The sequence below is a fragment of the Podarcis vaucheri genome (assembly GCF_965113315.1).
Source record: "Podarcis vaucheri genome assembly, chromosome: 3".
Classification (NCBI taxonomy): Eukaryota; Metazoa; Chordata; class Lepidosauria; order Squamata; family Lacertidae; genus Podarcis; species Podarcis vaucheri.
Genome location: NC_138761.1, coordinates 64,260,096 through 64,275,736, shown reverse-complemented (window position 1 = coordinate 64,275,736; position 15,641 = coordinate 64,260,096). Strand labels below are relative to the sequence as shown.

The window sequence follows — 15,641 nt, the reverse complement described above, 5'->3', positions numbered from 1 at the left end:
GGCTGGAGCAACTCTAGCTTTTCAAGATTATAGTTTTCTGTTTCTTTTCTACAGAATCCTTTCTTTTTAAAAGAAGATGAAGTTAAAAGAAAAAATGTAACACCCATTCTGCTTTGGTTTTGAAGAAATTAGACAGGGAGGTGGAATGCATGCAAGAAAGCCTAAAATGCATGTGCCGATTCCTGCAATTAATGATGCTATTATCAAACCTCCGAAATCTTAAGGGCAGAGCATACGTTACAGTTGCCATGGAGTTGCTATTGGAAATGTCTCCTATGGTAAACAATCCTTACCTGGCCTGTAACTTTTGCAAGTACTCAGCATGTGATTTACAATATACACACAGCCTGTGGCCACTGGGGTCACATAACAGGGACACAGAAATTCACAGCATGGTGTGGGAAAATTGCTCTTTTGCCAGGTTGTTAGGGTTTTGTTTTGTTTGTGTAAACATGGAAAGTATGCATTCCAGAAATGAAGAAAGTAGAGTGAGCTCTTATAAACTAGAAAAAGAAAAAGAACAGGAGAAACTAGTATTCCTCAATTGAGCCTCTGAAGAAGACAACAGTGTCTGCAGATTAAGATAATCTGTTTTATTGAGCATGGGAGGTGTTGCTTTTTGTCAGTGATGTCCTCGGCACTAGCCAATACACTCCTATGACACTGCTTCAACTACATATCAGGAAGAGTGGGCAGGTAATCAAATATGCCGGTGATAAATGTAATTATCGAAGTGATGGAAAATGAATTCCCTTATAGCAGATGCACTATCTAGGTGAAAGGGTTTAATCTCAGCATGTGAACACATTTTTGTGTGTGGGAAGGTTGGGGGTGATGTGGAGGGGGCAGGGCTGGCACACATGCACCTGTTCACCCTGTTTCTGTCCTCATGCATGCATGAGTCTCCTTGCTGTTAACTCCTAGACTTGAGAAACAAACATTTTACAAAGTCTTGCAGTAAGTACCCAAGATTCTGATGGAGGTACTTCATGGTAACCTGCCCCAAGGAGAAGGAGCAAGAAACAGGGGACCAGATCCAAATGCATGAACACTTTAAAAGTTGTTTACATGTGACTTGTTGCACCAGGTTGTGAACATCAGAACTTAGACTTCCTAACCATCCACTCCACACTCTTCCCCCCATTTTTCTGTTTTCTTTTTACTACTTACCCCTGCCTAGTAATGTAGGTCAAAATAATGTGAGGAAATCAAGTCCTGTCATGTGTTGCAATAAATCTGTGTTCTGTTTTATTTCTTTTTATTTTAAAATTTTATGTTACGGTTTAGCATTGCTTTTATTTTAAATTACATGTGGAGGGCACAATAATCTTTTCAGTGCTTCTAAATGTCTTAATTTTAGGGCTTCTAAATGTCTTGATTTGGTTCTGCTTGGATGTCCATTTGATTTACGTCTGTTGTTCCTGAACCAGCAACTGATACACATGGGGAAATGTACTAATGGAACAACTTATCATGCAAAACTCTAGTCAGATTGGAACCAGAAAGTACTAATTTCAGAGTAATATTTTTTCTTTTTAAGCTCATGTTTTGAGAAATGCCTTTAAACATATTATGAGCCAGTCTTTATAAGAAATGTAACTTTAAAGATTGGTGCCTAAGTTTGCCTTTTTCTTCTTCCTCCTCCCCTCTTTTCCTTTTGTGCCATGTCTTTTAAATGGTAAGCCTCTGGCTTTTTTTTCTTTTTTTAAATAATAATCTCTAAGTCACCTTGGGAGCCTTTTTTGGGAGAAGCATGGGATTTTAAAAAATTAAATAAAGAAATATTGGTATTTAAAATGCATGTTAATTTCCCAGGAAAAATCCTTGTATTAGAAATGCCACAAATACAGTGGTACCTCTGGTTACGTACTTAATTCGTTCCGGAGGTCCATTCTTAACCTGAAACTGTTCTTAACCTGAGACACCACTTTAGCTCATGGGGCCTCCCACTACTGCCGCATGATTTCTGTTCTCATCCTGAAGCAAAGTTCTTAACCCGAGGTACTCTTTCTGGGTTAGTGGAGTCTGTAACCTGAAGCGTCTGTAACCTGAAGCGTATATAACCCGAGGTACCACTGTATATGCTCTTGCTTGCAATCTTCAATGATAATTTACACTATTTCACCCCAAGTATTTTTAATTAAATAAAGATTAGACATTTCAAATCAGCCTAGAGATACATGAAATCAATAGATATGTTCTCTATTTTTGACGAAGTAATCAGTGAGCAAGAGTCAATACCTATAGGCGAGGGCTACTAAAATTGTTTCCAGTATGTGCTTGTTTTGCTAACCAGATACAGATACAAATATGGATTTCCAGGGATATGGAAGTCTTGAATTACTCCATAAGAAGGAAATGACTCACATTTCTTGGACTCTGTCACTGTATTGTCAATTAGCTATTGCCCAGTTTCCATTAACTTACATGAAACTTGCAAAAGACTTGTTTCTTGTGAGTGTGCTGAAAAACCCGTTAGCATAAAGGATGTGTGTGTCTTAGGCTGTGTACTCATTCTTGTTTACTCTGCATCCAGTACTCCCTCTGCTATTCTGAGAAGCTGTGTACACACAATGCAACACAGAATACATACCTATTTTGTATCTATCCATACAAAATACCAATCTGATGAGTTTCGCCCCCAAACCAACTTCAGTCCAAATTGAGAAAAGGAATGACCTGTGTTTTAAGCTTATAAGGTGTCTGCAGCCATATTATAGTTCACTGGCCACTTCCTCCTCTCACCCTCCAAGAGAAGATCAGTGCAGATTCCACGAGCATTGGGACAGCATAGGAACATCAAATGTGCCCAGATGGCTGTAGACTTCATTACTTTGACTTTTTTTACTTTTAACTGGATGGCTAACCACAAAGAAATACAGAGCCTGAGCTGAGAAGAGACCCCCCCCCCAGTTTACTATATCAAATTAAACTTGGCTTCGTAGACATTTTCCTTTGCTACCATTAATCTCGTGGCTTAATAAGGTATCTCAACATTCTCTTGGAAGAAAATGTGTCTCTAATCTTGGCTGAATAATCATGTTTTGCAGGAGATGCACGGCTGAGAGGTCAGACAGGGGTTCTCTCTGAGCGACGTGGTTCCTACCCATTCATAGACTTCCGCCTTCTCAACAGTAAGTGACCACTTATCGGAAAGTGGATTTGTGGGCAGAGGGTTTTTTAAAAATGCATTATTTAACTTGTTATACCACAAGTCTAATAATTATTATCAAAGTCATGAATTAAATTCCACATTCATAAATTATTTTACCTTAGCTGCGGCATCAGGTGAAAACTGCTTACTCAGTTCTGGATGTTCCCAGAGGCTGGAATTCCTGGACAGATAAGAGAACCAGCCAATACACACTATCATGCCTGCTGTTGAAGAAATAAAATCGGAGGCACATATGGAAAATCTATTTAACCACATTTCCTTTTGTCCCACAGCTTCCCCCCAGGGAAAACTGCTCTCTAGCACTCAATCAGAGCAAATGGCAATCAGGTTTTCTGTGGGTTGCCATTTGTTCCAGTTTAGAGCTAAAGAGTGGGTTTTCCCTGAGAAAAGAGTGGGGCAAGGGGGAGACTGCTTGGACCCATGCTTTCTAGGCACAGGACAAGCAGATGTGGTGGATGAGCCCTTAGAAAGTATCCTAGGGACTTTCCCCTCTGTCTTTCTTATGTGTCAAATAGGAAGCTAGACATACAAGCAAAGGGCTGTAATGTGATGAAGAATCCTGTACCTGCATAATGTGCGGGATCAGGTGTGCTATTTCCATTTGGGATTTCAGGTGGGGCTTGTTTTCTTTGAGGCCTGGGAGTTTTCTAAAATGTGTAATCCTGAATTTTGCAACTCATGAAGATTTATGGTTTTAGCTCAATGTTCCTTTCACTTGGTGGAATTTTTGCTTGTGGTATGGGCCACAATCAAGCCACAGTTAAGCACTCTAAAATCCTATTGAACATAACTTAAAATGCTTTCCTTCATCTGAACTGTGCCTTTAACCTGCATTTATTAATGAATCTGTAGCACATTTCAGTGTACAAACCATGTCACAATTCTGTAAACCCCTCAATTCTCTCAAAGTGAGAGTTCTGATGTGTGTGTGTAATTAAACATGGCCATCTGTGGAAGAATAGGTAATCTGTATAGTATGAAGGGTAAATTCCACATTTATTTATAGTGCTTCTGTTATCAGATGTTTATTGCATCCTTTCCCCCCATTTTACTGGAGCTTAGCCCAGCTTGGATTTCCAAACAGATTCTCCTGGTAAGGCAGCAATAATTTAATCCTCCGATTGACTAAGTTGCTCAGTGAATCACTGAACCAAATCTTTTCAGTGACTCATGTGTGGTGATTAAAATTGTCTTTCATTATCTTAGGATGCAATCTGTCAATGACTGATACAGCACATATTTCTTGATTGCCTTAATTAAGAATAAGGGGGAATTCCATGTGGTACAGTGGTGGGGGGGGGGGTGTGAATCCCAGAGAACTGGGGGGGGTGTGTGCTTTCCCTTGTTTGCTTGCTTGCTTATACCACCCTTCTTCCATAGATCTCAATGAGGTTCACAACATACAAATGCAAGATAAAAACACCAAATACATAATAAAAGCAAGAACTAAAAATTCTTTGGGGAATTTGTTATTAAGCACCTAAAAGTGCAGCCCAAGAAAGGGACTATGAACCATATTAATATACTTCATTATTAATACCTATAAGTGATTGATAATGAGACCTACATCTCTTATTAGGACAAATTACACAAGATTGTCCAGTGAAAGTCACTTTCATATCTAAAAATATTAACACTAGGATGCAGATTTCCTTTGACCAACAACTATACAAGTACAATTAGTATTCTTGGGTTATATTTTCATTCTCAGAACTTTCTTCCTTCATAGAAGTTAGCTTGGGGCTTGGGGGAGACACCACTTGGAGATTTTGCTTCAAGCCCCGAAATGTCTTTAGTTAACCCTGGCTCAAGTATAGTGAACTGTATACTTTGAACTTGACTTGTGGCTCATCTGTCTACTTTAGAGCACGCTCTCTCTCTCTCTCTCTCCCCCAAGTTTGGCAGAACAGACTACAGTAAGTCTGTAACCTCCAAGCATTTAACTTTATGCACTTAGCAATTTAAAAAAAAAATTGAAAGTGGGGAAGAAAGAGGGCAGACATTTGGGGGGGGGGTAATATTTTGGACATCCCAGCTGCCACTGAACCCAGTGCTTTGACTACTGTATATGCAGTTTTGGCTTTAGGTGTGATCACCAGAACGTAACCCCCATGTAAGTTGATACTGTGTTCCAAACCAATATCATAGTGCTCAAATGTAGTGTCTGGTGCACTCAGATACCAGTTTCTTGAAATCCCTGCCAGGCACTAATGCACAGCTGGAGAGGGGAAAGTGCCCTGGGGAAAGGCAGACATTTTTTCTCCCCGTCATCCCCATTCTCACCATAGAAATTTCAGCCTGTGTCAGACTGGTGCCTACCAAGGTGGACTTAGTAAAGAATCAAACAGGCTGAAGGGCGCTGAATATGTGACTTACAGGTTTTGAAAGCACAGAAATTGATACTGGTATCAGACCCATCTAGATGGGGCTTGAGATTTTTTCAGCTCACCCACTCATGAACACCATAAAAAGAATATCAACAAAAACTCCAGCATACCTTTTGGATTTCTTGGTGTGTGTGTTCAAATCAAATACTAGTAAAATGGCATTTTATTTTCAAACCCAATAACTTGAATCATTTCATTTGCTTAAGTTAGGCTGCAAGGCTGTGTATGCACCATCCATTTAAAGCTCATTTCTTTCCTCATGCCCAAATAGGATCCTGGATACTGTAGTATACAATTCCAAGATTCCTTAACAAGTTCTCAGGATTCTTTGGGAAATGAAATGAGCTTTAAAAGTATGGTGTAGAAGCAGTAAGTCTCATAAAATTTAATCAGGCTTACTTTTAGCTAGAAGATGCACAAGTAAAGCTGGAATACCATGAAACAGGACATAGTTATGGAATCCTCGTGTAGGATTCTTAAAGGACTTCAGTTATGGTGAAAATATCTATGTTTTTCAAATTCTCAGCAGCATTTTAGTTAGTTGAAACCATTACTGAAAGTAGGTTAGACTCTTCCCTTCCCTTCCTTTTTTTTTTTTTTTGAGAAAACCAAATCAACTTGTTGAGATATTTTTATTCACTAAAATAATGTCCCAGTGTTAACTTGCAAACACAATAAAGGATTATTTTTCTAGTTCCATAAAAAAAAATTATATTACTTGGACAATATTTGTACAAGAATCTGACTAGTTACTTGATCCTTTTTCATATATGACTTACACACACACACACACACACACACACACACATACACACACACACACCACACACACATATATAGCGGTGAGTTGCTTAATTTGTTACCTGACCTTCTGTTCTAAGGAAAGGGTGTTCTGATGATAACATTGAGATTTTCCAGCTGACACAAGGAAGAGAGAGAACAAAGTGGATGAACTATTAAGATGATAAATGAAAAACAGGGTTTTCTGTTATTGCAGGTTATGTTCATTTTCCTTGAGAAGGAACAGGGGTAAAGAATGGCTATTTCCTTTCACTTACTCTGTAATCAGCCATAATTTTACACTTTGAAATGTATCTTACTATAAAACTACAGATAAGATTTAGGAAGCTAGGTTAAGACACTCAATCTGAAAATTCTTTAGATGGTTGATTGTCAAATTTATTACTGCGACACAATGCAGTTCTATCATACAATTGCATTTGCAGAATGATTTGCTGCCCCTCTAGAGTCAGTGGAACTAAACCTAAGTTTGCAGTACTTTACCTTAATCTGTTTGCAGATTCAGCAGTTAATGTGCTGTCAGGTATCAACCAATTTGGCCAGTACAATGTTGCTAATTTTGATGGTTTCCCTACTGAATTTAGTAGGTTTTCTGTTCATTCAGTGGAATAAATTCCTGTCCAGTGGTTGACTAGAAACACAGTGGCTTCTCTAATAGTGGTCATTGGGTCTTTGTCTAATTTTCAGTGGAATTTCTGAACTGGATTGGAAAGCTTGGAGCATACTTCTTGTTCAGAGAGAAAGCTCACAAGCAGAGGCAACTGCTGACCAATAAGCACAAGTCAGGCTGTATGCCTGCTTCCATTAACTCCACACCCGGCATGCTCCCACCAATGGACTGTGAACACAGAACATTAGCCACAATCCATATCTATCCTGTAGTTTGGGAAATACTGCACCTTGATGCATTTCCCCCTATACCAGCTTCAGTCTGATTTGAAACTGTTAAGTCATATGATGAAGACATAAACACACCCTCTCCTCCACTTGTATGGACAGACAGTGGCTTGTTGAAAAGAGAGGTTTGGAAGAGATTGTTTTCTCTCTTGTAACAGAGAGGGAAGCAGGAGAAAGAAAAGAGAGGGGAGGAAGCAAAGGCTACTGGGAGCCTAGTAACTTCACCTACACTGGCAACTTGAGCTCAGGGCAGGCTAACCCTTTCATGCACTCAAGTGTGAGTCAGTAAATGAATATTACAACATAGGTGACTTTGAAATACATCAAACCATACTGATAAATATGAAAGTGGTTTGAAACACAGCCAGGGTAGAAATAACCTCATTATATTTTAAGTCAGTAATATGCACACAGCTTCTGTTAGAAACAATTGATTGCAGATTCTTTGGGAACTGGTCTCTCAGACTGTCTGGATCAAGCCGCTTCGTTCCTGGCAGTCTGAGAGAGGAGGGGAGGCCAAACAAAGGGACAATAAGAGAAGATGTGTCTTTTTGAAGTCAGACCCAGTAAATGGCGGGTAGCTTAAGATGAACACTGAAACATAACCAAGTTTGTCTTGGTTTGTTTGGGTGCCTCCATGTACGAGGCCCAAGACAATTGCCCTAACCTGAACATTGCCTATGTAAGGTAAGTTGGGAGACATAAAAATATAATGAATTGTACATTATCATGGAGCATCTTGTACCAGATACCATCTGGTCATGTGTGTTTAGTCAGTGCCACCATTACATTATTTAAATATAACATGCATTTTTAAGGATATTTTTCACACTTCTGTTATGACTGCAGATGTTTCATTCTGTTTGAAATTTGGCTTTGTTTCTATCTTCCAGTGCTCCCCTCAGCATGGTTTACTCAGCAGTCCCTAGAACATTGTTCTATCAAATATTCATGCTGGTTGCAAGTCCAAGGTGTTCTGAATCACATTGCTTTTTTGTTTTTCACTGAAAAACCCACTTAAATAATTCACTTTATCCTTATATTTGTTTTTCCAGTAGAACATGTTAAAGCATCCATGCTTTGATGCTCCATATCTTTGACAGATTATAATTTGTTTTCTTGTTGCCCTTGGGAGAGTAGAATATAGTGGCAGAAATATATCTGTTTGGAAGAGAAAACCCCACGATCCTAGTACTTTTGCATTTTCAGCATAGTCAAAATCTGGCCTTCACTGAATTCCTGCTTATTCGTTTAGTGAAGATCTTTGTACCTGTCATTTTTCCACAGATACCATTTACTCAGGGGAAATTGGAACAAAGAAAAAGGTAAAAAGACTGTTGAGCTTCCAGAGATACTTCCATGCATCCAGGCTACTGCGTGGAATCGTACCACAGGCTTCGCTGTACTTGCTGGATGAAGGCTACCTTGGGCAAGCAAGGGTAAGAGGCATCTTCAACAAACTCCCTACTAAAGACTTATTGTTCTAAATGTAACAAAGAGATCGGCTGAAGATTCACTTGAATTCAACATGAAGGAATGTTAGATATGTGGAATTGGATCCTGAGATAATTTGACATAAGGAAGTTCATGGAAAGAATGTTTCTGCCCCCTCCTCCCCCTGTAACCACTTGCAACCCTTAAATGCCTCTCCAGTGGGTCAGAAGCCTCTCCTGAACAATGTGTGGTAGGGTTTGGGGACTGCTGAGGGTGGGGAAATGACCCAAGTGTGTTGTAGCACACGGGTAGTCAACATGGTGCGGTCAATATGTTGTTGGTCTACAACTCTTATCAGCCCTAGCCAGCATGGTCAATAGTTATGAATGTTGCAAGTTGTAGAACTCTAGTGAATGTTATGAATGTTGCAAGTTATGAATGTTGCAAGTTGTAGAACTCTAGAGTCTCCAGTGTGTGACTCTGGAGGGCACCATGTTGGCTACCCTTGTTCTAGTATATCTTTAATCATCCTCCTGGTCCCTTCCGACTCTGTGATTCTGTGAAAAGAAGCCATACCTTCAAGCAGAGCTGGCCCTGCCATTAGGCAGACTGCTGTGGATGCTGCCTCCGTGGAAGCGCCACTGATTTCAGCTGTAATCGCGCAAGATTTGTGAGTGTGCAAGATCTTGCTTGTTTTAGGTGAGATCTCACCCCAAATTGCAGAAGCAGAAGGGCGTGCAAAGGAGGAGTGCCAGTGGCGCAACAGGTATGGGAACGGAAGGGCAGGGAAAGGTGGCACCTCCTATTTTGCCTCAAGCGGCATAATGGGATGTGCTCCCCCTGCCCTCATGGTTTCTAAAACAGCACTGGACCAGGTATTGCAGTGTAAATTAATACAGCAGATAGCAGGCATTTCAGCAAACAAACTTTTCATAAGGGTTAAAAGTAGGTTTCAGCAAAGCATACTTTCAGCTGGAGGCAGCAGTGCAGCAATGGATACCGGTTGCTGGAAACCACAGGAAGGAGCATGTTCTTGGGCTCGAATCCTGCTTGTGGGTTTTCATGCAGGCCACAGTGCGTGGCCACTGTGAGAACAGGATTCTGGAGTAGATGGGTCATTGGGCTGATCTAGCAGGCTCTTCTTAGATTCTTCTGTCAGGAAGTTTCAACCAGTTGAGGTTTTGCAAATGTGTCCCTGCTTTTGTCTGAAATGTTGGAGGGTACAGTGTTGAGAAGCTCATTTCAGTCTTGGGCAAACCTTCAATTTCTCTTTCTAAACCACTTAGAGACGGTTCTAGCGTTAAGCAGTATGTAAAATATATGTGAAAGAAATAAATTTCTGAAGTCTGTGAAGCTGAAAGTGGGAAGCAGAAGCTGTGGTTCTTTAAGATGCTGGTTCTTTTTAGAGAAATATATTTAGAGCTATGCTAAGAACTTATTTCAAGGATATATAATCTGCTTGGATGGAATGGGATAAAAAGAAAGCAAGTTCAGCATAGCTAATTTTCTATGGGTGCTTCTAGAGAACCTGTTTATTGAGCATTCGTCCTGATTTGTTTGCAGGTAGATTAGATGGTCTTGCTGATTTTCTAAATTGTTGTTAATTACACTACAGCCAGGATGTGAAACTATGGCCATCCAGATAGTGTCAGACTCCAGCTCCCATCAAGGATGAAGAGAGCAATAGTCCAGAAATGAATGGAGGGCCATAGGTTCCCCACCCCATTTTCTGAGTTCCTCCCTGCCCCCAATAATGTGAGTTCCGATAACAAGCTTTCCATATAAAAACCTAGTTTTGTTTACAGTGCTGTTTTCCCAACTGACAAATACTAAACTATACGTAGGTGTCTTAGACTGCAATCTTATGCACAATCAGCCAAGAGTAAGTCTCATTTTGGGCTTGCTTCTGAGACTTTTGGATTAGACATGTATAGGATGGCAGTGTTCGCTATGCAGGTTCCTCTCTAAAACTGGCTACATTTGAACTATCACTTAATTAAAACAAAGGTACTTACAATTTCAAATGTCATAAATGTACCAAAGAGTACAATTTTGTGTACTAAATTATTTCTAATATATTATTTTTTCTTAAATTAGTACCATTATTTCAGATTTATTATTATTAAATCTAATTATTTATTGTTATCCTTGTTGTTGCTATTAAATATATCACCTGCCCTTCACCCGGGACAGGTTACAACAAATTCAAATTCAAAATGCAGTTAAAACAGATTACAATCACAGGACCAGGGTGGGTCCTGAAAGCACGTATCTCAGGTGTCAAAGGCCAGGGCAAAGATAGGAAAGTAAATAATAATTTGTGAGCTCATATCCAGAGCATGTGAAAAGGCATGGTTACTTCTGAACATATATAGAGTGCATTTCCATTACCACTGTGCAAATTCAGCCCACTTCCACATCTCTTAAATGAGGGTGTGCAGTTTCCTAGAAACAATGAGCCCCATAATTTATAAAGTACTGGTTTTCATGTAAATCTGTTAATACTTAGTTTGTACATAGTCATTCTGCCTTTTATTTTTATATTCCCAGTATATGCTATCCAAAGTGGGAATGTGGGATTTTGACATTTTCCTGTTTGACCGCTTGACAAATGGTAAGTTGCATAAAATACCTTTCAGAGAACATTATTGATTCTTAATCATTGCCTTTAGGTTTCTCCATCATCCTTAAATCTTTTATTGCTGTAGTTTTTACCTATGTGTCAGTTTTCCTAAATGAAGGGAAGGGTTTAGAAGTGTGCATAGCTGCAGTCACATCATCATGTATTACAGAATCTGTTCCATACAGAATCTGGTGGCATGTGCAAACTTCTGAAAAAATGCAATCCATTTTCAAGAGCCCAGTTTCTAGCTCCCATGGTTGTGGGAAAAGGCTGGCAATATATGTATGCTGAAGAGATGTCAAAAGGCAGTAGAGATTTGGCTATTGACACCATTATTCCTGGCATCCTTGAAGCATAGAAATACTCATTTCCCTCAATCGCCTAGATCTTGTTTTTTTAAAAAAACAACAACACAAAAAACATATCCAGACCATTTTCTGCTATAACCCAGAATTTGTCTTGCAAATAATTTAAGAAAACTACGATGCAATTTTCTTGGGAATTGTTTTTCAATGTTATTTGGTTGAAAAATATATATGCTATTATCTCCTCCTAGCTCTTGAAGCAGAGCAATTTAAATAGCAACCATTCATTTTAGTTTCCAGAATTTGCAGAACTTTTAGACATGTAGGAGGATATTCAGTGCTAGTTCTACTCAGCGTAGACCCATTTACATTAATGGATACTACTGACTTTGGTTCATTAATTTTAATGGGTTTACTCTGAGAAGGCTGTAGTTGAAGACAACCCCTTGGAATTTTGAATGTGAATACAAGACAGTTCACCACACCAAACTGTTTGCACAAAATTGCTATCTACCCTACAGGCACATTGTGGGACCACAAGCCAGTACCACCACCAGCAGTCTCACTGTCTTTAACTGGAGATGGTAGGATATGAACAGGGGATCATGTTTGTGCAAGCCATTTAGATTACCCACCAAGCTATGCCCCCTCCAGTCCTATGGCCCTTATTTTGGGGGACGTTTCTGGAAATACAATTACGAGAGGGATTTTCTTGCCATTGGGGTAACATGAGTCTATGCGTTAACATAACTGAGAAGCAGAAGGAAGGTTTTCAGGCTTATGGAGCCTGCATTTCTGGGTCCCCAGCAAAGCCATTATGAATTATAGAAGGCTACATTTAAGTGAAATCACCCTCAGGGCCCTTCCAACTCTATAATTTTATGATTCTAATAACTTGCATATCTATGGACAGCACTAGCGGGGCAAGAGAGTAACACAATTAACAAGGTTGCTAAATACAGTGATACCTTGGGTTATAGACGCTTCAGGTTACAGACTCCGCTAACCCAGAAATAGTACCTCGGGTTAAGAACTTTGCTTCAGGATGAGAACAGAAATCGCATGGCGGTGGTGCAGCGGCAGTGGGAGGCCCCATTAGCTAAAACGGACCTCCAGAACGAATTAAGTTCTTAACCCGAGGTACCACTGTATGGGTTTTTTTCATCCAGTTAATGCACGTCTGTCTGTTCCCTCAGGAAACAGCCTTGTAACCTTGCTGTGCCACCTCTTCAACGTACATGGGCTTATCCACCATTTTCAGTTAGACATGGTTACATTACACAGATTCTTAGGTAAGTACTTCTTCCCTCTCTTTAGTAATTAATTATTATTATTATTATTATTATTATTATTATTATTATTATTTTATTATTTATACCCTGCCCATCTGGCTCAGTTTCCCCAGCCACTCTGGGCAGCTCCCAATTGAGTGTTAAAAACAATACAGCATTAAGTATTAAAAACTGCCCTAAACAGGGCTGCCTTCAGATGTCTTTTAAAAATACGATAACTGCTTATTTCCTTGACATCTGATGGGAGGGCATTCTACAGGGCGGGCGCCACTACCGAGAAGGCCCTCTGCTTGGTATAATATGTTCTTCTTTAGTGTGGGTTAGTGTGACATTTCCTTTATCAGTCTTTGGTAAGTTGAAATTGAACAGTTACATGGAAGGCTCAGCTTCAGCAGCAATTCTCATTTCTTATGATAATGGGGGTGGGGAGAGCTGTAAAGTTGGAAAGTTGACCCATTCCAGAACTGGAATAAACATATTATCTAGAGGATCTTAAAATCTTAAAATGCTAAATTGTTGTTGTTTTTAAATGATAATCCAGATTCAGAATATAGGGTCTCTGCCTTAGTGCAGGGGTGATTTTGGAGGACCATATTTTGAGGCCATTTCCAGATAGGTAGCAGCAGAAAATGCAGGTACCAACATATTAATATTCATATAGAAAAGCAAGCTTATATAATTATGCAATCATAGATTCTCCTCCTGTCCTCCACAAATACTATTTATTTTTCTTCTGAATCCATGCTTTCATGAAGAACAATAAAGGGTGATTTATAAAATAGGCTTCAAAGCCTTTAAAAGTCTGGCAAAGCTTTTCTAGCATGGGGGTGCGTTTTTCTTCCACCAAGGGACAGTCTTGTAAGAGTGCCAAGCCACTGGGTTCTTTTTAAGAAAGAGCTTCAGTGGGTTGAATTCAAGACATAAATCCAAAGTTTCAAAATGACCAAACATATTTTAATCACATATTCAGAGAATGATCATGTTTTGGGGTAAGAGTCAGTGGTGTAGTGGTAAATTCTGAAGTGCTGGCACTCTGCATGACAATCCCTAGACCCTTAGCCATTCTGCCTATGCAACAAAAATGAACTTTTGACCAATGTGGGCATTATGAATTCAGTGCCAAACCAGCTTTCCTCTCACTTCCACTCCTGCTTAACATCTCCCCCTTCTGGTTTGCTTAACATCCAGCCTGATGAAGCTCTTGGACTCAAGAGCTTGCTCACTATTTTGTGACATTTTGGTTGGTCTTGACTTTTGAATGCTTCAAAATATAAGTGACACTTTAACCCTTTGCCTTCTAGCACTGTTAAGGGCTATACCAATTGTTTATCTTCTTTCACTTCTAGTTATGGTGCAAGAAGATTACCATAGTCAAAACCCATACCACAATGCTGTTCATGCTGCTGATGTCACCCAAGCTATGCACTGCTACCTAAAGGAGCCCAAGGTAACCAAACTCCTTCCCTCCTAAGAATTGTTAAGATAATTTCTCAATAGGAAATACTGACACCATTCTACTAATGAAAAACAAATGCATTCCTCAAGATGTATATTGGGGGCTTTTTGCTTGTGGATTGACTGAGTTGCTGTGAAGATTGGGATCTACTGGCAGATCTGCTGATCAGCAACGGTTTCTTAGTTGTTTAAAAATGACAACAAAATTACACAAACACACAGAAATTATGAAGCTCAAATGAAGAAAGCTGCAAGGGGAGAGGGTTTCAGTGGGTCCACACTGAGTAAAAGATAGCTGACTACCACCCAAAGTATCTTAGACATGCATATCCTTTGCTTGGAACATATGAAGGACCTATAAAGGTACCCCTGCCGGTACGGGCCAGACTTGACAGACTCTAGGGTTGTGCGCCCATCTCACTCAAGAGGCCGGGGGCCAGCACTGTCCGGAGACACTTCCGGGTCACGTGGCCAGCGTGACAAGCTGCATCTGGCGAGCCAGCGCAGCACACGGAAACACTGTTTACCTTCCCGTCAGTAAGCGGTCCCTATTTATCTACTTGCACCCGGGGGTGCTTTCAAACTGCTAGGTTGGCAGGCGCTGAGACCGAGCAACGGGAGCACACCCTGCCACGGGGATTCGAACTGCCGACCTTTCGATCGGCAAGCCTTAGGCGCTGAGGCTTTTACCCACAGCGCCACCCGCGTCCCTGAAGGACCTATAAGGCAATCTTAAATCCAGTGTCACCAAATCAAATCAATAGAACAGCTGATGAATATATCTGTAGATATGTACTCTGCTTATGCAGCACCTTTTCCATTTGTTTAGAGCCCTCAGTTAAGCTATTCACAGCTACATTATTCATGAATGCCAGCCAGCAACAGAACAGCTGGATCTGCCCTCCCCCCCTCACAAATCAAAGGGTGCTACACTAACTTTTGAGATTTGCTAAAATAATGCTTTTTTACAATGCACTACTTTTACTCACCATTAATATCTGTCATTGTGGCAGTAGTGCATGAGGTTTGGCTGGTATCACTTGTATCTGCATTATCCTTTGGCAGATTTTCAAAAGGTATTTACACGTAACATCCACCTCCCCATTTGAACACTGTTTTGATTGCTGGCACCTCAACCATTTGTTTCAACTGAGGTCACTTCCAGGCATTCATCCTGATTTGTTTACACAAAGTTTGTGACGTTAGACACTGTCAGCTACCTATTGAGCATGCATTCAGATTTGTTTGTAGGGAGGTTGTAAAATGTTGCGT

General features: G+C 40.1%; 1 protein-coding gene across 4 annotated transcripts in view; it reads left to right on the top strand.

Moving 5' to 3' along the window:
* The window catches only part of PDE7B (phosphodiesterase 7B), a 171,538-nt gene that overhangs the window by 137,122 nt on the left and 18,775 nt on the right, over positions 1-15,641 (top strand). For all 4 annotated transcript variants that reach the window (XM_082215964.1, XM_082215965.1, XM_082215962.1 and 1 more), the window contains 5 exons: positions 3,051-3,134; positions 8,548-8,699; positions 11,245-11,308; positions 12,819-12,914; positions 14,261-14,361. In XM_082215964.1, the coding sequence (XP_082072090.1) occupies positions 3,051-3,134; positions 8,548-8,699; positions 11,245-11,308; positions 12,819-12,914; positions 14,261-14,361 (497 nt within the window). The remainder of the gene's footprint in view (positions 1-3,050; positions 3,135-8,547; positions 8,700-11,244; positions 11,309-12,818; positions 12,915-14,260; positions 14,362-15,641) is intronic.